This window comes from Corticium candelabrum, chromosome 7 (genome assembly GCF_963422355.1).
Source record: "Corticium candelabrum chromosome 7, ooCorCand1.1, whole genome shotgun sequence".
NCBI classification, from domain to species: Eukaryota; Metazoa; Porifera; class Homoscleromorpha; order Homosclerophorida; family Plakinidae; genus Corticium; species Corticium candelabrum.
This window is the reverse complement of record NC_085091.1, coordinates 3,076,179-3,099,359: the sequence shown is the minus strand read 5'-3', so window position 1 is coordinate 3,099,359 and position 23,181 is coordinate 3,076,179. Positions and strand designations below refer to the sequence as shown.

The 23,181-nt window shown below is 42.4% G+C and overlaps 1 protein-coding gene across 1 annotated transcript; it reads right to left on the bottom strand.

Moving 5' to 3' along the window:
* Nucleotides 1–395: 395 nt before the first annotated feature.
* Nucleotides 396–17,734, bottom strand: LOC134182703 (helicase with zinc finger domain 2-like). The gene is made up of 33 exons (XM_062650135.1): nucleotides 17,567–17,734; nucleotides 17,426–17,462; nucleotides 17,237–17,367; nucleotides 17,121–17,168; nucleotides 16,883–17,056; nucleotides 15,058–15,417; nucleotides 14,924–14,983; nucleotides 14,670–14,858; nucleotides 14,574–14,610; nucleotides 13,745–13,875; nucleotides 13,628–13,672; nucleotides 12,991–13,557; nucleotides 12,753–12,914; nucleotides 12,636–12,695; nucleotides 12,248–12,565; nucleotides 12,142–12,180; nucleotides 12,049–12,076; nucleotides 11,616–11,978; nucleotides 11,515–11,560; nucleotides 10,433–10,649; nucleotides 10,229–10,366; nucleotides 9,632–10,161; nucleotides 8,548–9,508; nucleotides 8,037–8,447; nucleotides 7,898–7,970; nucleotides 3,788–7,834; nucleotides 3,589–3,717; nucleotides 3,330–3,470; nucleotides 2,636–3,255; nucleotides 2,277–2,531; nucleotides 1,196–1,352; nucleotides 972–1,139; nucleotides 396–792 (listed from the first exon to the last, which is right to left on the bottom strand). The coding sequence occupies exons 1-33, from the start codon at nucleotides 17,639–17,641 to the stop codon at nucleotides 683–685; spliced, it is 10,827 nt and encodes a 3,608-aa protein (XP_062506119.1). The 5' UTR covers nucleotides 17,642–17,734; the 3' UTR covers nucleotides 396–682.
* Between the last annotated feature and the right edge of the window lie 5,447 nt (nucleotides 17,735–23,181).

Genomic DNA, 23,181 nt, shown 5'->3' with positions numbered 1-23,181 from the left:
GATGGTGTATTCGGTGAGTTTGCAACTAGTTAGCACTATCATTCAAAATCCGTAAATTCTTTCACCTAAGGTAAACTTAACGGTCAAACTTCAACCTGAATTAATAAGTATCCATTGGCCAATAAAAATTTCAACTTATGACTAGATTAACACACACACACACACACACACACACACACACACACACACACACACACACACACACACACACACACACACACACACACACACACCACACACACACCATCTCACCACCACGAGTGTTCTTCAGTAGCGTAGTTTAATTAATAGACTTGGCTTCAATAAGCCATCGTCAACAATACTGATGGATGTAACCATATAAACAATGACAGAGATCATATAATCATATAAGTCTCACAGCCGGCTCCTTCAGTTTTTGACAACAACCAACGCCACTGTATACGTATATTGTTCACGACACATCAAAAATATGCAACACAATACCTCTAAAAGCCGAAAAGGCGGCATGTAGTTAAAATAATATATTAATCTCATAGCCTAACACATAATCTATAAACTAAAATATGTCTAAAATAGGTGCAATTATTGTTCTCCTGTTGAGTCCGTTTGGCGGTTCAAATACTTAATCATAGGCATGGTCGCATATACACTGACAAAATCGTGAACAGCAGTAACATTATTAATTATGTGCACACGTAGTTTACACTCGTGAGAGAGTCTGTTTCCAGTTTTCCATGTAGCAGTCGTCCATCTTGTAATGGACAATAAGTTTTCTCCACATCGAATGCAAGTCGAGCAGATTACCATTGCCTGTGAAGGCAAGTAGTTAATAGTAATACATCAAAAATCACCGATAAACAGTCAGAAAATTTATGCACAAGGTGAGAGCTTTACAACACACACACACACACACACACACACACACACACACACACACACACACACACACACACACACACACACACACACACACACACACACACACACACCAACTATGATCAAGCCTTGCTTTGCTCTCGTAAGAGCAACGTTCATTTGATGTTCGTCCGCAATAAATCCGAAATGTTCTCTCATCCATTTCTTAGAGCAAAAATCGACTAGATCTTGCTTTGGTAAAGAACGGACTGTTGACAAAATAATGAACTCGGATTCACTGCCTGAGAAACAATGCAACAATTATGTATTAATGAAGATACCACTTAAATATCAATACCTTGACTAGCAAAGACAGATGATACTTCAACGTTTTCGGTTTGTGGTGACCGTGCTAAGAGATTTTCGATGCAAGCTTTCTGAGCTGTGTATGGAGTTATGACACGGATGTCTGACGCTCTGCATTGGTGTCGTCTCATTCTCTCTACGACGTTTATCTGAAGAGCGTGATAAAGAAGGTCACACTGCGTGCCATTTACTGCATTAAGGGGAGGGGGAGTTTGGATAAGGCTTGTGCCTTGGTGTGGCATCAGGAACAAATCCCGGTGCCCAATGAAAATGACACGTCCACAATAAGACTGGTGTGAGGCTACGGTACCTACCTACCTACCTACATACACACGTAGTACGTACATACTGTATATACATTTATTTATACATATACATATACATACATGCATACATACTCACGTATGCATGGATCATCACGACACATACTAGATACATGCATGCAGACAGACAGGTAGGCAGTGACACAGACACATGACGACTGACATATTCGCGAAGCTTTGTGTTTACGGAATCACCCCTCTTCGGTCACAGTCGTGACGTCACTGTCTGTTAGAGTGGTTTCAAGCCTTGCTGCCAAGTGTTTGCTTGCTTGGTGCCCAAGACCAGTCTCTGGTGCCGCCTGTGGCACAATAGCGCCAGTTGGCAACTCCTGCCGCATACGAAACTTACGTAGCAATTCTCCTTCTACTGAAATTGTCTAGCAGTACAGATCTTACTTCTGCAGGGCAATTTGTAGCTGCATGTCATAAAAACTATTTTTCGTCCTGTATCATTACTGACTGTCACTTGAAAACACACCGTCCCAGAAATCGTTAAACGGCAGCGAAATGCAAAGTCGAAAGTCGATGTACGCAAAATTTACAAAAGCGGTAACTAACGATAAACATCATATTGTGTCCACCATCAAAGTAGTGTGTGAGTATGTGTGTTCAAACCTTTTCATCACCCAGACCAGCAAGTGCAGTTACCTCATCCGCATGTACAACATACAATCCGTCATGTATAGTGTGTCCATCTCTTCCAGTGAAATATTAGTACGTCACATTAAATATTAGCAAAAGTCAGCTTACCACCACGACAGCTTCTATCGGATTGTACTTCGATTCTTCGCCTCCCGTTCCTTCACCGGACACGAGATTCGTTCTTTCTTCTCCCTCGACGTGAATAAAACATTTTCTCCTCTGACTTTTACGACCGACCTTCGACTCAGGATATAAGCGATTCCAGAAGTTGATTCCGTCTAAAGGACGTTCTCCTACTTCCCAAGCCGTCTCGAGTCTTCCATCGTAAAAATGTTCGGATGGAAATTGACAGATATCGTAGTGCTAAATAGACAAAATGATAAATAAATAAATAAATTAGATAACCAAAAAGACCGTAATGATCATGCGCATGCGCTCAATTTATAGCACTATAGCGGTTTCTTTACCATCCGGTATTGAACGTTTAGCATGTGAACTCGATTCTTTTCCTTCACTGATGCACTTTCAGCAATACGCTCAAACATGGAGCGAGACAGCTGACTTTGTATCCTTCTGTTCAGCACGACAGGTTGCAACTGTTTATGATCTCCTATCAGTACAATCCTTCTGGCTCGAGAAATAGCCACAAGAGTTTCAGGTTCAAGACTTTGACCTGCCTCGTCGACGATACACAAAGCAACAGATTTCTTTGCCATTCTCGGACTGCCCGCCTGAATGCAAGTACAGAGAAGTACGTCCGCCCTATCAATCTGCTCTTGTTCAGCAGATGAAACGATGAATTTATAGCGACTGATCTGGTTTTCGGTAGGCAACTCCTTTTTCATCTTCAGTTGTTTAAACTCATCTTCGTATGTCTTAATAGACTCTGCGTACGACGACGTTGCTTTGTTACGAATTCTGTAATGCAAAGCAACGTCTTTGTGTCGTCTGGTGTCTACTGTCAGCTGCTTGTTGGATGGAGAAGCAAACTCTTCAAATATCGAGACTCCAGGAAAACGTTTCTTTTCAATTCCTTCTCCATAAACTCGTAATATTTTTATTGATCTAGAACCGTTCTTGAGACGATCTGTTAGAGAAACATGAGAAACATGGTTACACAGTAATGCAATGCTGTCCACAATACACTTCAAATAGTAGTACCTGTGATATCGTCTACTGTCTGATTGGACGGACAACAGTACAACACGCGAACCTTATCGTCACTGCTCATTCCATTGCTCCTGCCGCGTTGGCGTAAAAAGTGAACCGCTATGTGAGCTCCAGTCACTGTTTTGCCAGTGCCTGATAAAACAAAAGTTAATAAATTTCCATTTACAAGTGTAAAGAAAGACACTACGGTAGAGGAGTGCACCAAGAAATAAACAGTAATTGCACGTATGCTCGAATTAAAAATAGGTACCTGGTGGTCCTTGTATTAGAGTAATGTCTTGTTTCATGGCCAGTTTCACTGCAATAAACTGACTCTCGTTCAGCGGTCGACGTGATTGAGACAACGACAATCCTTCAGACATAGCCATTCTTTCACTCTCTAAACGCAACAGTTACACTCACATTATACTCGACTTCGATCGCTAACGATGGACAATCTTATTCACAACCTGATGTACTTCCGCTGTAGCAACAGTTAAATGAAACGTTAGAAAAATCACCTGTGCAGAGATTCGTTACAGCATCGTTGCTGTAGTTCCCTAAACAAACCGTTTGCAATGCTTGTCTCATTCTCATAAACGGCAGAGTCTGTGGTATAAATTGAGCGGTGCACAGAACGGGTACTTCGCTATTAAACAAAATTTCTGGAAGGACTTGTCGTTCGCCAGAAGCCTTTACTTCCAATAACTGCAGACACGGAGCATCCTTAATTTCAGGTTTTACATCCACCATGCTGACGACTCTGCAGTGTACAACGCATTGATCAGTGTCTGTGTGTACAACTTCTTTAGAAGAACCTCCCTTTTCCAAGCTATCTACTTTGCTTCCATCGACGCAAAAGTTGGATTTCTCAGTGACCATGTCGCTATAACGCAAGCAAAGAAAGTCACCTTCCCTACATCCCAAACTGTATTTCCTTGAAAATTCAGATGTCATTGAAATGTACCCGATAGGGCTGATTTCTTCTGAATTCCTTTGCCAACGTACAGCTGTACCGTTTACTAACACGTAGTCTGAAGAGTCCTTGACACAAGATGTTGCAGACTCGTGGTCCACAACAGGTAACCAGGAATTGCGATAGTCTATAATATCGTGGTAATGGTCTCTTGAGGCATTGTGACCGTGAGGAAGACTCTCGACAAAGCAATCAGCTGGTTTGCTGTAATGCTCCACACAAACGGCGGTCGGTGCGCTACTCGGCAAGGGAAAAAGTTGAATAACTGGTCTCAGCATTCCGCGACGGATACGCGCGCTAAGTTGCAGCGAAAAGAGACTACCGGTCATGTATTCCTGTGATATTGAACAAAATCGCTTCCTATGACTCCGTTTTGGTTTCTCGCTTAGACAGGGCGTCAGTGTGTCCATTCGACTGCGCTGCACCAGTTTCTTTTGCGGCAGTTCAGGTCCCTGCAACTTGTCTTCGTCTGCACTCTCGTCGCTCATTGTCATATCATCATCACATGTAAAGTATTCATCCGAATCGGGTGAATCGGAGACGTCGTCGTAACCCTTGTGTGTTGAATCAACAATAACTTCTTTGCCTGTGTCAGTTTTAGAATAAGCTTCGTCTCGAGCGTCAAAAGACTGACTAGGAAGATGGAAGCTGTTTTCGATGTGCCGGACACGCCGAATCAGATCATCGGTTTCGCTTTTCTCTGACAACGCAGAAAGAAGTAACTGCTTCCACTCAAAAATCGGTATACTGTAGTAGTCGTCGTGAGGAAGTATGTTTCTGTATTGCTTCTTTTCAGTTAGTAAAGGATGCTGAACAACTTTAATAGACCACGTGACCGTTACAGTACCATCCTCAGCTGTCAAAACCTGCTTAGGATTCAGAGCCGAAAATCGTATTTCTGTTGCTTTTCCAGTTAGATTAGGATAGTCGGGAAAATACAATTCCATCGATCCCGCCGATACCGACCGTACAACGGCTGTCGTAAGGACAGGACTGTTGAAGGCTGTACAGCTAAAGCCAAACAGATCCATTTCTCGCTGATACCGTTGAGCTAAAGCACGAGTTCTCGAGCAATGACAACATATCTTCTGAATTTTTTCTTCAGTATAGAGATTTCCGTCATTGTCTTCTGAACAGATAACATGAGCTATCAGTAAACGGTGTACAACGATGTCGATATAACGACGGATCGGAGAAGTAAAATGAGTGTAATATTGATATCCCAGTTGATCGTGCCGAAGAATCGTCTCGTCATTGTGATCAGCGCAAACATACAAAGCTCGCTTAAGACATCGATGGTATCCCGTATGCGCTATGGCTAGCTGAGGATAGAGCGACTCTGTGCATAACAATAGACGTAGCTGATGTCGACGGTGAGAGTCATCTTCTATCTTTGTTGCTAATTGAATTTCATGCCACTGCCGTCGAGATACCATAATAGACCCGCATGAACCTTCAGCAGATGTCGTAAGCTGAGAAAAAATAATCAGTTTGTTGGCGATTTCACTAAGTGCACACGAGGAATCAAAGTAGGCTCCAAATAATTTGATCCATTCTTCGACTTTGGCAGAGTCTGGAGAGCCTTGTGCGATTAGTGGAGTGATCGCGCGACATTTCTTAATCAAACTCTCTGCCACTGTTTTGTTAGTCAGCAGCATAAACTCTTCTACCATGGCATGCGCTCGCTGACACCCTGCAGTGTCTCTGTTTTGCAAATGGTACCTCGTTCCGCCTAACCGTTGACGCCTTAAACAAAAACTCAAATCATAAAGACGTCGAATTTCGTGAGCCAATTCTTCGTCAATCGTGGCAGGTAAGCTTCCGCTGATAATCTTTTCAGCTATTTCGTAAGAGAGTTTGCACTTTGAGCGAACAATACATCGACTGAAGTCAAATCGAACTAACTTGGCTTTCCGATCAAAATCGAAACGAACGCGGATTGCCAGACGATCGACACCAGGTAGAAGGCTCAAGAGATCCGAGCTGAGCCGTTGTGGTAACATGTTGCGTTTTCTTCGACCTTCTTGGTCGTAGTACGTCGTCCCCATTGTAAATGCGTAATAATCGAGACTCGATCCGAAACGACAAAAATACGAGACGTCGGAAATGTAAACAGAGACCCGACGTCTCCCGGTCTCTGCGTCTTGCTCAAAGCTTAAGGCATCGTCTAAGTCGGTGGAGGTTTCTGAATCGATGGTAAAAGCATTTGTCAACGGCATGTCACGAGCAGAATACTCCTCACTTGAAATAAAGGGTGAAAATGACTCCACGTCGTTCTCAGCTTGTTGACTCAATTCATCGTCCAATCTGATTGGGAAATATTGGCGAGACAAAATGTCTATCCCAGATTCTAACGTCGCAGCAAAAGGTAAGACTTCAACAACAATGCCTAACGGGTGCATGCAGTCGATTCTCCACTTTAGAAATTGAACAATAAAAAGTTTGTCCGACGCCTCTCTCACAGGAATAAAGTTAATCGGCTCGATGGAAGTAGACCTATCTCTCCTCGGTTGTCTATTGAAAATCGCAATTCCGTTCTCTTCAACGTTCCGCGGAAGATTGATTATGCAAGGAAACGATTTGTCCAACGGCAACAATATATTTTTGTCTCGTTTAGATAGAACACACACCCACTCACGCGGTCTTTCCTCCTGGAAGATACCAACAACCGTACCGTTGTGCAACGTGATCTCTTTTCGATCAAGAGACGTGTCGTCTAACATTACGAGAACTTCTTCTCCATCAAAAGATCGATTTCTTCTCTTCCATCCTCTGATCAATATCTCCATGTCAGACTTGCTGTTAGCGACGGCAACAGCGTCGTCATCGTTTGTCACACGTAGGTGACAGCGCAGATATTTGTTTGGCTCTCGTTTGATCGCCTCAAAACGAGCATTTCCTCTCAAGTGCTTTTCATATCGAACCCAGCTTTCGTACTTTACTCGATCGTCAACTGTTGAATGGTCGACAATTTTCCATTCGTATCCTCTTCCCTTTTCGACCGGTTGCACGGTCGCTTTAGAAGACGGTTGCAGTCCGTCGCGTTCCATCTTGTTTTGTGCCACTCGACGCCGATACTCTTCTACCATGTCGTCGTCCGAATCGTTATTGTAGGCGACACTCCTCTGTTGTCGGCTACTCCACGCTGAAATTTTATCCGTAGAAGTTCTTATGGTGTTGTCGACACGTCGAGAGAAAAGTGCTGGGCTATCTGAAGCAGGAAAAAACTCCTGCGATTCCGGATTCAGTTTTGTGTTGAGGATTCCCAACGTCATTTGAAGCTCTTCGAATGAAGTCGATCCGAAACATCCTCCGTTGTCATGGCAATAGGCAATGTACTGCAGCCATAACTGATCGAGTTTTCCGCACGTGCACAAGCATAAGGGATCTCCGACGACGAGAACGAGAGACTGAGCTCGTGTGATGGCAGTGTTGAGTAGCTTGGCATTTGATAAGAAGTCGCTTTCGTCCGAGCTGCCGCGTTCGCGAAATCCGTCTGCTGTCAGAACCGTACTTATGACGCAAGCTCGGAACTGACGACCTGCCATACAAACAAGAACGTTAACAACAACAACTAAAACTAGATGCATCGACTTCGTCTCGCCTTGAACAACACCAGCAGTCAATACGTCGACTCTCTTGTCAAAGTCTCGTAGAAGAACCCTAACATAGCGAGCCTAAACACATGTTTATTAAGAAGATCTCTTGCTAGTTTCAAAGTATTTCAATTCACAATAAACTACCTGCCATCTTTCACTTGTAATAACACATAGATCGTTGTCTTTGTAAGGCCACCACGGCCAATCATCTAATATTTCCTTTACGTGCTTGACAACAGCTTCAGCTTCTTTAGGATTGTAGTACGATCCATCATATCCTGCTTGCTTTGACTGAGTTTTAGACGTAGCACAGAAGCTGACTGGTGGAAACTTTGGATGACAAGTTTGTGGACCCTTAGCGTTGCTTTCGTCTACAACATCAGTGTGGTAGAATAGACGAGATGATATATTGAGAATGTTCCAGTGGCAACGGTAATTGACGACTAAATCAACTTTAAGATCTAGTACAGTGGGTAATTCTTTGTACAAACGACGAAAGAGAGAGTAATGAAGCTTGCCCATTCGTGCCACAGGTGAATGAATAGGAGGATTAATCTAAACCATAACAGCATTCAATGAACATAAAATAATACAAGTTATTACAAAACAATACAAGAATATTATTACTAGACATATATATTATTACTAGACATACCTGTTTGTGATCGCCAGCCATAACAACACACGTTCTGTCACTTGCAAAGCCGAGAGCTGCTATTGTTTCCGGCTCCGTAGCTTGAGCCGCTTCATCTATAAAAATGTGAGTAAAAAATCGTTCCGGGAGCTCGAGCTTTCTCAACTGCATTGAAGTAACAAGAGTCGTAATGACGACTAGACGATCCGACTTTTCTAGAGTCTTTTTGTCTGGCATAATAAATTGATTGTTTTCAAATTTGCAATGGCGATAGACGACATTGAAAATGTTACGATCAATACGATTTGGGTTGTAATGTCTGTAGTAAATTCTGTGAAGATGAACGGTTGCACGCGATTGCTGCTGAATAAAATCGTCGACTTTCGTGACATAAAGGTCTGCAGCATGATTCGATTGAGTGCAAATCAGAATGCGACAGTCAGTGGAGCGACCAAGAATGATTCGGACTGCTTCCGCTAAAAGATGCGTTTTCCCCGTTCCAAACGGACCATTGACAATAACGGGAAAAGTTCCACGTTGACACACAATTCGTTGCACTGCTTTCTGTTGTTCACTGTTAAGGTTAGATCGGATGCAAACCATCCGGCGTAGATCGATATTGCAAGCTTTAGAGTGAAGAGGATTTGCAATCAAACGTTGTGATACAATGTCACGGTTCAGGTAGTCAACAGCGTCGTGTAAGTTAATGTAGTGGGTTCTATCAAATGCAAGTTGAAAATCAACTTGTACGTAAGAATTGTTTTTAATGCCAGTGTCAATAAGGAACTGGAGTGGCAGTAGAAGAGACAGCATTTCGCCTTGTATTTTGTGAATTTTTAATTCAAACACGACACAGTCGTTAAGACGACGAATAAATGCACTAGTCGTTGAATTGGATGGAGGGCGGTGATGTAAATTGATTTCTCCCAAAGTGCCTTCGGGATCTTGACGAATTTTCATCGTCGTACTTTGTATATTGAACCTACATCAAAAAATATTTCGTTTGAAAACATTGACTTTCCTTTCACATGCAAACACAAACAAACAAAGAAACAAACAAACACGAACAACTGCAGACACAAACGTACATGCAGCACATGGTCACCTGCTAAGAGTAGTAACTCTTGCTATCTCTTCTACAAAGAGAAGAGTGTGAAAACGTGAGCGGTAGTTAGCCATAGACAAGGATTCGTTTAAGGCTGTATGTATCAATGACATAAATTCTTGATCTTGAGGAAGAGCATGCTTCGTTTTAAAGCCTTCCTCGTCAATTCTTGTGCGATCAATATAGTCCTGACACAGATCTTCAGCATCAAATGTCCACTCATCTGCCTGATTCTTCATCTGTTGATAAAACTCTTTGATCAAATTCATTTCCTCACTATTTCCTATCTCAATTCTTAGAGTCTTTATTAGATAAGGCTTTACGCCAAAATCAAGCAGTACGTCTTGCCAAAATGATTGCTCAGTGAGTGAAGTAAACTCGATTTTCAGCACATGGCTGCCTTTCCGTAAAGATGTTTCTTTTGCAGCAATTTCTGAATTGTCCGGTCTGGTCAACACATAATCCTTTGAAGGCAAAAATGTAAAGCAGCCAGAAGTTCCAATTAGTGTCGCCTTTTGAAAGAGACATTTCTACAACAACCGCAAGCTCGCATCAATAATACATAAATTACAGACACAAAACACCACAAAACCTTACAGCTTCAGGCAAGTAATCTAACTGCAGAAAAAATGATTGTTTATAGTTACTGCCGTCCGTGCAATCGGTAGACGTTATGTAGACAATGTCGTCTGGTTCACAAGATACAACGACAAACATGGGAGGACTGAAAGCAATCTGAAAGAAATATAGTGACTATATAATAATAATACAAAAAATAATACGTAGAATAACGGTTCAGACCAAGTCTTCAAAGCTTCCGCAGCCGTCTCGAGCTGCTCGTAGTTCTTCAGCTACCTTTTGTTTTAGAAGTAGAGCAATTCTATCATTAGGGTCTTCGTCCCGACCTTTCAGATGTTTGTGGTATATATGTTTTCTTTTTCGCCATTCGTCTAGCTCGTCTTTCCCATGGGCGTACTCACAATTACGACCAGAGGAACAATGCTTCCACACCCGGAAACTAAACATTCCCAAAATTCTTGCGACTCCTCTATTTAAGTTAAGTAAATCGAGTGTTCTCCCAGAAATCTTAGAAGGCAGAGCGAAATACTCCGTAAAGTGGGCGTTACCCAATGCCACGCCCAATGGCAGTTTAAACTATATTTTACAGATCAATGAGGCTCCACTCTGTCAAGCCTAAGAAATTTCGTCGTCCTCGCTCTACAGTGCGCGGGTTGCTTCTATGGAGACAGCGGATTCATGGCACGAGCAGCTTTCATGTTCTAGTAGACTTTGGCAGTGATCGTTTTTACATGGGATATCAATCTAAATAGCTTTACCTAGTGCAAATCTTTTAGTCCTAGATTGTGTCTTTCGACAAATAGAGCACAGCAATGACAGTGTCTCCTTTGCTGCCTCACTACAGAAGCCATGGGAAATCATTTAGTCACTGGCGATCTACTCCAATCGTCCTGTGCTTCATCAGTGCCGCTCCTTTTCTTTCAACAATGCAGGTGTTTTTCTCGTCGACAGCGTTGCTCGTAAAGAAAGACTCAATAGTTCTCTGCGACGCCGACATGACACGTGCACTTCGCTGACATGTACACGTATATACCAACTTGCACGTGAACACCAGCTGCGAAAGCATGGTTAGGGCTGCATGAGTGGTGTAAAAGTGCTAATTAGTGTTTCGCACAATTCGTTCGCACAATTAGATGCCACCCGCTCTCTTAGTTCATTAATTTAATAAGCTTACTTTGAGATCCTCAAGTCTTGGCATCTGGATGATCTACTTTACCTAAAAGCATAATTGCCTGGAATAAGGCAGAGCTGGCCGCCAAAAGATCCTGGGGAGAACACTGCAAATCTCACTTATTAAAGTATACCTTTCACAAAGATACAGTTTCTTTGGATGTCGAAACTTCCAGCTCTCTACAACAGAGAAACTGAATAAAGCGTAAGGCAACTTCCCATCTACGGAGTTTACCTCCATCTCTGTCCAGCGTCCACACTTCCAGTTCTTCTTCGCTGTGCGGGTAAAGACATCTCTCACCGAGATGGCAACGAGTACGATACCGGCAGAGAGTAAAATGCACGATAACGTTTCTTGGTCTCGACCGAATCGGAACATAGCCAGCTTTTGAAGGCCACACCAACATTGAATTCCATGCAGTGTCTCGATGAACAGGACATGTTTTGAGTACGGAGTCCTTTTCCTTCAAAGTTGCGTTTTTCTTAAAACACTTTGAACACACCACCTTTCCCTGCCGCAACACGGCCTCACTAAATTGAAATTCGGACGGAGTTTCTGAATAAGCAGATGAGGCTTGTGAAGTACCGCGATGTAGCACTGAGGAAAGCAGAAAGAGAGCCATGCCATATGAGCGCGAGAAAGTACAATCACAAAGACCCTGACATACCGGAGCGTATGATACGATCACCTGTCTCCTGATAAGACACAATAAAACACTATGATATGATATCACTAACAATAATAATAGCAGCATGGTTACCTTAAGCAGGACGCTAAATCTTTCTAATTCCCACGATTTCTAAAAGAAAACAATTGTGACGTCATTTGGTCTTAGATAATCATTTACAGAGAAAAGAAACCGTGACCTCTGTCACTCCTTTGCGTCTCCTTTCTGTAAAGCTTTTGTCATCTTTGCTCTTCTCTTCATCTGACGTCAGAGCCGAGACAGCCGTTTCGTTCACTACTAGCTGCTGACCTCCAGTCAGTATTGCTGGCAATAAGCTTGCAGTGCGAATCCCTGCTTTCCGAGAATTTCTGACATCAACGATTCCAGGAATTTTTACAACATATAATGGTTGTCGTTGACGCCTTGCCTTAGACCTAGATTTGGCTTGTGTCTTACTGGGCATTCTTTCATACATTGCTTCGTCTTGAAAGACAATACTTTCAGGTCTTTTTGCGACCTATAGAACTCAAAGAATACCAACTTGCAATTACATAAATGATTATAAAAACTGAAACGTTGTGACATGCCTCGTTTTGTGCCTGTTCTAATGGTTTCTCTTTGTGTTGCAATTTTTCAGCTGCTTTGGCCTACATACCAACAATTTGTTCAAATATTAATCTCTAAAACCAGAAATTGGATCCGACCAGTTGCTCTTCGTGTTTCCGTTTCTGAGCTCGTTGTTCTCGTTCTGTGCTTTCGAACACGTTGTGCTCTTCGACTCTTTGCTGTATCGCATCTTGCCGCTTCTGTTGCAGTTCAGCTATTTCCTTGCTTCTTCTTTTTGGTTTAGAACCAGAAAGTCCTCTCTGTAGAAATCAGAGCAATGAATAACATAACTCGTTCCAAAATGAAACATTCTGGCAACGTAGAGTGTTTTCTTACTTGCGATTTCAAAGTCTCTGAAGGCAAAGAAGCTCCTTTCGTTTGTTGAGACTTTGTTGCATCTTCGTTATCTGCTGTTTGTCTTTTGCTACTATTAGCAGATGGTGTCGATTGTGCAAAGAAATATAATCTTTCTCCAATAGACTCATCCGGTCGTTTAGTTGCACTACTACAAGTAGCAGCATGTGGAGTTTCTTCATCTTCATCTTCACTACTGGTATATCCGTCCTCTAGAGAAGGCTGTGAAGCGTCGCATTTTTCAGTTGAAGGTTGCTGATCATTAGACGAAGTCGAGGGATTTCCTCCAAATCCTTCCTTTGCTTTACTACGTTTCTTGTTCTTGTTCTTCTTTTTTACCTTCTTTTCCCGGTTGTATTTCATTTTTGGCGGGGGCTTCGTGGCAGCAGTCTGAACGGGTCTTTCAATTAAAGACTCACTCTGCATTTCCTTAACTAAAGCAGAATCTTTCGACGATGTCTTGTCACTCAGACCAGAACGCTTGTTCTTTGCTTTGCCCATGTTCGTTCGAGAAGGAGCTGCAGCTGGTTGACGAGACAAGCTGATGCCCTAATACATAATAATAGTCATTATTGTCATTATTGTTTAGATTTGAGCTGCAGCTACTACAAAGGTCTACCAATATAGATTTCAATACTTCACTCCGTGTCAACAGTTCTGGATGCTGCAGATATGTAAAAGTAGACATAATACTAAATTGGGATCACTTAGCATGGTCTGTACTTTATCAAGATACCCTAGGGCTGTAGCGAAGAAGCTCGATGACGTCTCGGTACGCGTCACGGTTGTCACCTTTCATTTCATACGCTACACCGCGATAGTATAGGCACTCTTGAGCATACTGATCGCCATGCCCCTTTTCAATCACTAAAAATTAAAAACAACAAAACTCAAACTTTAGGCTGTCATATCCATGTACATACCCGTAATCATCGACACACACACACACACACACACACACACACACACACACACACACACACACACACACACACACACACACACACACATTTAACTGCCATCAAGTCGTTCCTCAAATCCTTTCTGTTCGCCATATACATGAACGCAAAAGAAAATACCACGGCAACGGTCTTCATATATATATATATATATATATATATATATATATATATATATATATATATATATATATATATATATATATATATATGACAAACTCCATTCACACATGAAATCGCACCACCTCACTATCTACAGCAACGTCACATGACATGAACAAGTAGGTGATATTTGCTGGCACTCTGAAAAGAGTGACCGTAAGAAATAAACGGCCACTACCCCAAGGTCTAGTTTTGGCCGTCACAATCAATTAAAAGCGGCTACGAGTATACGTGTAACCTCGAGCCAGTCTCTTCCACCCCTGCTGTTCCCCGTATGTCACTCTGAATTGAGTATTGACAATATGGGGAATGACGAGGACGGAATGAGACTCGGTCGAGTCTAGTATACATGCATTAGACACACAACCCCTTCAAGTTTATCTCCTAACATTCAACATGTTATAGCCAGTCTGATAAACGCGGATCCTATACAATAGGTCTCACCTAATGACGCATATCTGATGACCTCCTCCTGTTGTTTCTACGTACACACACAGAGAATAATCAAATGGCAAGGTGTGCTATCTATACAATACTGACCATATTTTTATAGCAACGAACTATACCCGTCATTAAGTCGAATTCAAAATCAGTGGTCATCTCACACAGGCCAGTAAGATTACGAAATACAGAGAGTGCCTCTTTGTAGAACGAAGCCGCCTTCTCAAATTGAATAGTTTCGTACATACAATTTCCCATGTTTAAGCAATAAAGAGCTTCGGGCGGTATCTATGCAAACCTAATTTATCAATCTAGCTAGTTATCCGTTCTGACTAAACATGCGTGTCACTTGCCCAGATTTGGTTGCTCTGTCTCTCCAAATGAGGCAAAGTGTCTTCTTGATCTTTGTCAGCCTAATGCAAATAGAAATCAAGTTGGTAACCTTCAATAACTGAGTTGCATGCATGCCGTTACAAAATCATATTACGTCACTCTCTGCTACAGTTTGTTGCTCTAATGTCTCCTTGCAGTCCGTGGCAGAAGAAAGTTTAGCCTCAGCAGCTCTACTGTCTTCTGATTGTTTTAGTTTGATTGTCTGAGGCTTCGACGGAGTCGGTCGTGATGATGGTACTTTTGCCATTTTACGACTTGCAGTTGAAGTTGCTGACGTCTGGCAAATGGGAGATTCTCGAGACTTAGAGAGTTTAGAGCTCGATGCAGGAGAGGTCGATTGATCTGATGCAGAGCGAGCTTGCGTTAGAGGTTTTAATCTTGCTACTTCTATTGGTGATTCTGATATTAGATCAGGTGCCTCCTGACGAGGCCCCGTTTGACTTTGGCGACGTAGCTACAAAACAATACAGACCAGGTTGTTGCACATTATGCAGATCTAAACGACTACGCTATACTACAGTCAGGTAACAATTAGAGACAACTATATATAATTGATTAATAGGTTAAATAGGTTCACTGATCTGTATGGAACAACTGCTTCTATACACGTGACGGCTCGGGATTGGAACAGTCACGACGCAACGCAGTGAACAAAAATGCGTCCCGTCATGCTTGCTTACATGTTCGTGCAAAGGCAACGACTTGATCATTTATATACACATACTAGTACCCTAACAGAGAAAGGTATCTAACGAGATTGAATAATTTTGTGGTTTAGATATTATATTCATTATTCATAGCCTTTAGCTAAATATTTGCAAACTTTGTGGCACAATGTAACAGGAAGACGTTTACAAGTATTCCTTGAAGAGTGACCGGATATTTATCTTATTCTCGCATAGTGTATTCTATGCTTAATCTACTCTATACGGGATAGTCTGTACTGGGGTACAGGGACCAAGTCCCTTCTGCTGCCAATTAGTCTCTACGTAAGAATGAGACCATTTGCGGTAAAGACTAGAGTGTACACTTCTAGCAATTAGAAGACCAGAAAAGTTACGCGGTATGCTTAAGTGATAACAGAGCAGCTGTTAAACAACAACATCATGCAGACAGAGAGCAGAATAATATTCTAAATACCAAACTGTTGTAACATAAATTCGAGTAACATAAATACTCAGTATGTATACTGCTTTCGATTGTGCATGTTAGTGACCATACGAGCAGGCAATAGTAATCCTACCTCATCCATAGTAGCAGATCCAGGCGGAGACAGGGAACACGTAACCCCGTAGGAGCCAATTTCTTCTTAACTTTTCCGGCCGTCTATCTTCACAGCTTTCCTATATATTGTACTAACGAAGTAGGCGTTTTCATGTCAGGCTATTGAAACGGTGTACTTGCATGGCATGTAGAAAACTGTTGGTGAAACTGTTGTTAGTTTGTCATGCTATATTTGGTCCACCGCCTTAAAAATGGTCCAGAAAACCACTTGTGGTTGCCATAAAATAGTCCCCCCCCGAACAAGCTGTGGTGCCATAGTTTGTCCGATATTGTCGCGAGTGGTCCCGAAAATTAACCATAACACTAACTCCGACTCTAACAGCATACTAACCCTAACAGTGCCCTAACCCTAACAGTACCATAACACTCAAAGTAACGTAACCCTAACAGTACCTTAACCCTAACCGTACCCTAACTCTAACTGTATTCCCCAGACCCGAACCAGTCATGGCTGGGGCCAGTTGCCGCGTAACAGGTCTGCAGCCTAAGCTTTATAAAACACGCCTACATCTCAAAAGAGATCCATCTAAATTTCCCATCTAGCAAATCCTAGATCCGTCACTGATCGAGCCCAGGCCGATTACATTTAGAAACAATTCTGCGCACGACACCAGCACAAACTCAATTCCATTTACCTTCACAGCTGATCCCTTAGCGCCTGTTGTTCCATCTCTGCTCTCCAGAACAACAGACGCAAGACCAACGACGTCTCCATCTGTGCGGACACTTTCTTCTATTTGACTTTCCTCTTGATTCTGCTGCACACTTTCACTACCATCACGTCTCTGCTGCTCTACTTCCTCTTCAGCCTACAGCAAAACGTCTAGATACACCAAAGAGATTACGTCACTACTTATCAATCTCAATCCCAACTTTATGTCGATCCAGTAATTTGATGTGCTTTTCAATGTGGTATTTGTCCTTCAGACAGCAATCAATTCAAGGCCGTTAGCAATTGCTTGAATTTAATATATTGTAGGTCAACTAACCAGGGGATCTATTTCGCGATAAGTTTCGATATCACCCAACGCTTCTTTAATATCACCTTTCCTTTCATACGCTTCAGCTCTGAGTGAAAGAAAGGCAGCAAAAAGGGGTGACGTGGTGTCCGTACTGATCACTAAATCACAAGTCGATTATCAGACAGAAACGCTGAATCACAGAATATAGTGGGTTACCACGTGTTGCATGTCGTATGACGTCAGACGGCATATTCTGCAACAAAAGAAACGCGTCAAAAAGACAACTGAATCAATTTAAGCCTTGCTAATTGTTTTTATTCTCTCCTACAGTTTGTTTCTAGCACAAGCGGTACGTACCAGTTGGAAGGAAGACTGCGCCATGACTAAACGAGTCTGCTGTTCAAATTCTGACGGTATCGTTTCATATCCCATCGCGCTTGTGTAAATATCCAACGCTTGGTAGCAGCAACGCAAAGCCTCGTGTGGCTGAAATTGAGATTGGAATTGATGCGCACTCCCCAGACACTCACGAGCTTCAAATGGCACCTATAACAACACATTCCAAACTAATATTCACAAAACAACAACAAAAACAGTAATAAAATCAATAATAATATCCCGGATATTGATGGACGATGGACATCTAGCTGTATCGCTCGTCTCAGAGATAGCTGAAGAGCGCGTTCCTTGTCGGGAAACCAGGACAGGGCTCGAAAAGTTGGCTTCTGGAATCACTGAAGCTGTTCGGAAGACCAGGAATAGTTCTGGGCGTAGGGCGACTGGTCGAACCATCTCTAGTGCTGCGTCGGATTTAAATTCGGCGTCAAATCCAGCTGACGAGACTACTGTGATGCCCACGTTCCTAGTGAATCTTGTGTTTCGGCTAACAGGAGCGGCAATGCTGCAAGTCGACGGAAATGGACGCGACAAATGAATAGGAAAGTGATGTTTGTTATTACAACGTGCTGTTGTCGTGCAAATTCTCTGCTTTCAGAAAACCCATGCATCAACTGTGGTGTGAGCGAAATCATTCTCTGGCTGACGCCTCTGAGCAGCGTTTGGCAAACCAGAAGCGATATCTCCTAACTTCTGGAAGTCTGACTGAATCAGAGTTGGAAAAGATTAAACGCGTGGCCGCACAGGACGAAAAGCCCGTCTCAGGTTTGCTATCTGTTACGACTGATGTTTGTCCTGGTGTGCAGATGTCGGCATTGGATGTGGTTTCTGCTCTATCAGCTGATAGTTCAGTTATCACGCCTTTACTTGACAATGTGTCACCTTGCATGGCTTCAGTCAGGATGGCACCTGCTGCACGTGGTGGCAAACATGTCGTGTCAATGATAGCAAAGGATCATGAGTCTGCTAATCACTTGAAAATGGCTCCTTTGTTCAATCAGTCTCTGTTCTCACTAAGGACTGTTCATTTGCATGAGATAATGGTGATATCATATCCGTAGATGACACTTTGGATTCAGTTCAGTGCAGTGCTATCAGGAAATAGGCGCCCAGAAGGGGTAAAGACCCCACTTGCCCATTATGAAGGGGCATAACGACACACATGTGGCCTCCATTATCAATTGGGACATTTGTCGTCATTTTGGGGTTCCAGTGGAGAACAGATGGTTTCAGCATCATACTGATAGACTTATGGTGACGGAAAACTTCACTATGATTAGGGATACAGCCATCCCTACTGCTAGAAAGATCGGTGCCAATCGTCCTGACTTTTATTTTCAGAAATATGAAGACAAACACTTGTCTTCTTAGTGATATCAGCTGTCCTGCTGCTGGCAACATCCTCAGTAATCAAGCTGAGAAGTTGACGAAATACAGTGATTTGCGGGTACAGATAAGCCGCATGTGGCAGTGTCAGACACTGGTTGTTCCAGAAGTGTTGAGAGCGCTGGGCAGGTATTGCAGTCAGGGACGACAGAAGTAATTTTCAAGTGGGGTGGCGCAACTAGGTAGAGAGGGCACGCCCTTTCTTACAGAAAGTGTTGATAAAAATAATAGTTGTATCTGAATGGTTCTACTATACAACCATAACAGCAAAAAATTCTGCAGTATACAACTTCATCATGTATTCCTAAACCACAACTCTTTTACTAATGCATACAACATTCTACCTACTTATCGCTATCTGTTGAACAGAACTTGTCAAACATAGTGAGCCGGTGCTCTGAAAAACCTACAAACTCATTATATATTTCAAGTAAAAATCTACCTGGTCAGCTAATTCTTTGTGCACATGCAAAGTCCTGAGACTGTTTAGCCTCCCTTAAGTCATGGTGGATTGTAAATAGCTCGAGTCTACAAAGTGAACTGAAAGATCTCTCACTTACTGCATGTATAGCTGGTAACATTTAGCCAAGTCCACCGGTCAAACTGCGAAGGTTGGAAGCTTCTCTTCACCTTGGACTGTTTCCATGCAAACTCTTTGAGGAAACGAAAAGCGTCTTGGTTGGTTACATTTGTCATGAAAGTTCTCTAGAGAGGATAAGTCAGTTCACCATGCTCACAGCTTCCACAATTCAAATGCCCGTATATACGATTAGGTGTTACCGCGACTGGGACTCCGAGGCTACAGTTTGTCGGCAGACGGCTTTGGTTGTCGGCAGAGCCGTGTATACAACTCGCCAGACCCTTAACCGAAAACGTACGCCTATCGGTGACTGGTGGAAGTCCATTCTCTAAAAGTAGGGTGGTACCCGGCCAACATGCAGTTCCATTGCCCTAACATTGTCAGTGGCTGGCCATTATTCCAGATCATCACAACCTGCAGCACTTACAGAAAAAGTGCTTCTTAACGGGTCCTGCGTAACGTCATGTCTTCTGTTTACACAGCCATGACTGTCTACGCACCTCTGATCAGGGTTTGCCTTCGGTGCTTCCAAAAAAAATTACAAAACCAGACTGATCTGGTTAAGTATGACAAAATAATAAGCCGTGGCTTAGTGGTTAGTGACAATGGATACCACTCCATGGTTTGATGATTCAAACGAACCCTAGCGACGACAGTAAATTATGAAACTTGTGTGTCTTTCTTCCTCGTGTTTCTCTAGCTTTGTTCATGAGACTATGACACTTTTCAGTCGCTGGGAAGTTTTTGTGGTCTTGCCAACGGTCCGTTGAGGATGACGTTCAGTGCTTAATTTCTCCTGGTGGTATCCACTAGGTGTGTTGTCATGCCTGCAATCTATGTCAAATTGGCTAGACATTAATCGCCGAGTGGACTACACAGAAACATGTACCCCGCTGGGCTCACCTGCCGGTTTGGTGTTTCCCAAATAGACCCCACTTAACCCAGGTTGAAGTTGTTGCCAAAGATCTTGTAAGAACATAAATTTGCAATTTCCTGCAATTTCTTCCAATTTCCTGTAATTTTCTGCAAGATCTTGTAAATTTCTTGCAAGATCTTAGGTATATGAAGGCTGCCATTTTGAAACGTTGAAGAAATTCTTCTATATTTTAGTAGAACTTTGACTTGATCCTTCGCTACGGCGACGTCAACTTGAATTTGGGAATCAGTAGTATGACAGTGTATTACTTGAAACCTCAAACTTCTGAGTAGTTACATGCAGTCTTACGGACCGGTCCAGTTTGACTAAATCATCTTTCAAAACCTGTACTTCCGACAATTGACCATTGCGCGACATTTACTGTTGAAAATATAGATGACTACATAGCTAATGTACACTAGCAGTTGAAACAAAAGTACAGTATAACATCTTGACACATAATTGCTATATATTTAGATTTAAGCGACCCTGACGTCATTGCGTAGCCATGTATTACAGTAAACGAGAGTACTTGTTCAAGAATCCGTTGTGCAATAGATTATGTATACCAACATGCTGGAAGACTGCTTTCTTGGCGCGCTATTTTTGGATACACTCTTAGCGCGTGCTAGGCCGGGCCACTTTGAAATGCTTCCTACAGGACTGCCCGGGGCGGAACTTCTAATTTACTACGTAAACTCTTCACAGGCATACATGAAGGCTCGTGCATAATGTAATTAGCCATAGTTCCTGCGGGCTCTATGATCCTAGCTGGTAGGGGTGGAATTAGTTTGAGTGCACAACAGAAAATAGGTAATTGTAAAGCCATGCTTGGCAGGTTTGAATAGATGTGTTCGCAGATCTGATGATGGTATGCACAATTGCTTTTGGGCAAGAGCATAGCGTGACCTCTAGAAACGAGGAGGCTAAACTTCACAATTCTATGAAACACGCCCACTCTTATGGACACACCCATTTCATTAAAGTGGGTTGCGACTCGTTTGGATAAAAATTACAGCTTAAAGGAACCGCCATATTGGCCAAAGTCATTAATAGGTCACCATAGGATGACTATCCTTCAATCCTCTCATACTAGAAAATAGTTTATTTGATGTTTCCTTTACAAATGGCTTCTAATTGACTGATGCGGTAGAATCAGTAGTAGATCCAGACTGGAAAAATTGTGGTGTATATACTATATAAAATTAGGTCCCCACACGTACGTACGTAAAGTCCACAATTCTTATGACCACGCCTACAAATGTGCCCTGTCTTGGGGACGTCCCACTGCATGCCTACATCTCCATGGTTTTCCCAAGGCGTGCGATATTCGTGGACGGACTTTAGTGACGTAATAGCTAGCCCTACTGCTAGTTACTGAGTCACAAAATCTAGTAAAGCTTTGCGTATAAAGTCATGAAAAATAAAAATGGATTTTGTCGGTAGAAAGATCATCTGACTCTGTATCTTCTGTCACCCACCAAAGCTACACCACTCCTATGACCGCAAGCAATATGATCTAGAACTTACCAATAATTGATAAGAAGTCAGTCCAAGCAAGTAACGGACTTTCTGCTCAAATGGGTGATCGTGAATGACATCGAAAGACGGATCGAGGCGGAAATGACGTTTGTAAGCTTCGAGAGCCGTTTTCAAATGTTGTTGAGCTTCCTTCCAGTTAGACTGAGACACTGCTACTTCTGCCTCTAATAAAAGTTTGATCTCGTTCCGTGAAACGTCGGGATACATCTGAACACGGTCACGTGTCAAACATGTGGGCGTAGTAGAACAGGAAAACGAGTACAGACTCACCATTTCGGCGTAGCGAAAGTCTTCAGCAGAAAAGCCATCTCTACGTATCGAGCCAGGGACTACTGCGGGCAAAGGCAGAAACGGGAATGCCATGTCTGTAGTGGAGAATCAGTAGAACGTACTGTAGGCGCCCTACTGGTCGGGAAGTAGAGACTCGATTGTTGCCTTGCAGTTCGCGTATCGTCGTTCAGTGGTATACAAACACAAACGTGTCTGTAGCTGATATTGAGCACTGACTAGTTGCCTGACACAGCCTATGAGTATTTGTATCTAGTAGTGCATGCTCGCTCTCTGATTGGTCTAGGCGAGTAGATCACGAGATCATATCCTCTGCCCAGAAATTGATCGAGTAATTCCGTTCCAGATACATGCCCGTATTCACTGGAGAGAGTATGTTCAACCTACCACTTTTCAACTTTTGCCAGTCGTCAATTTTCAAACTTTTGGAATTGAGCATACTTAAATATGTATTTTCTTTTAATTACATCGTGATGACGTTAATACATGTCCCTTTTGTCGGAGAGACTTAAGTAACGTAATTAGCTAAATAATGTTTGGTTCCAACATAAGAGATATTCAGATACTTAATATTAGTAAAAACATTTCTTATCTAATTAATTAGTTAATTAATTAATATTGATTTCCAACCCCACCACTTTAAAATTGGTGATTACGGGCCTAAGACACAGCAACCTGTCACTAAAGTGAAGCTATTTGAAAGATTTTAAGTAAATTGATTAACCTAACTAAATTAATTAATAAGTAATTAATCAAGCAAGGGCGATACAAGCTTAGAACGTCTCGGATTCGCAAAGTTTGCTAACGCCCCGTCCTCATCTCCTATAGTTGGACTCGGCTACCTCTCTTACTATTTTTAAACCA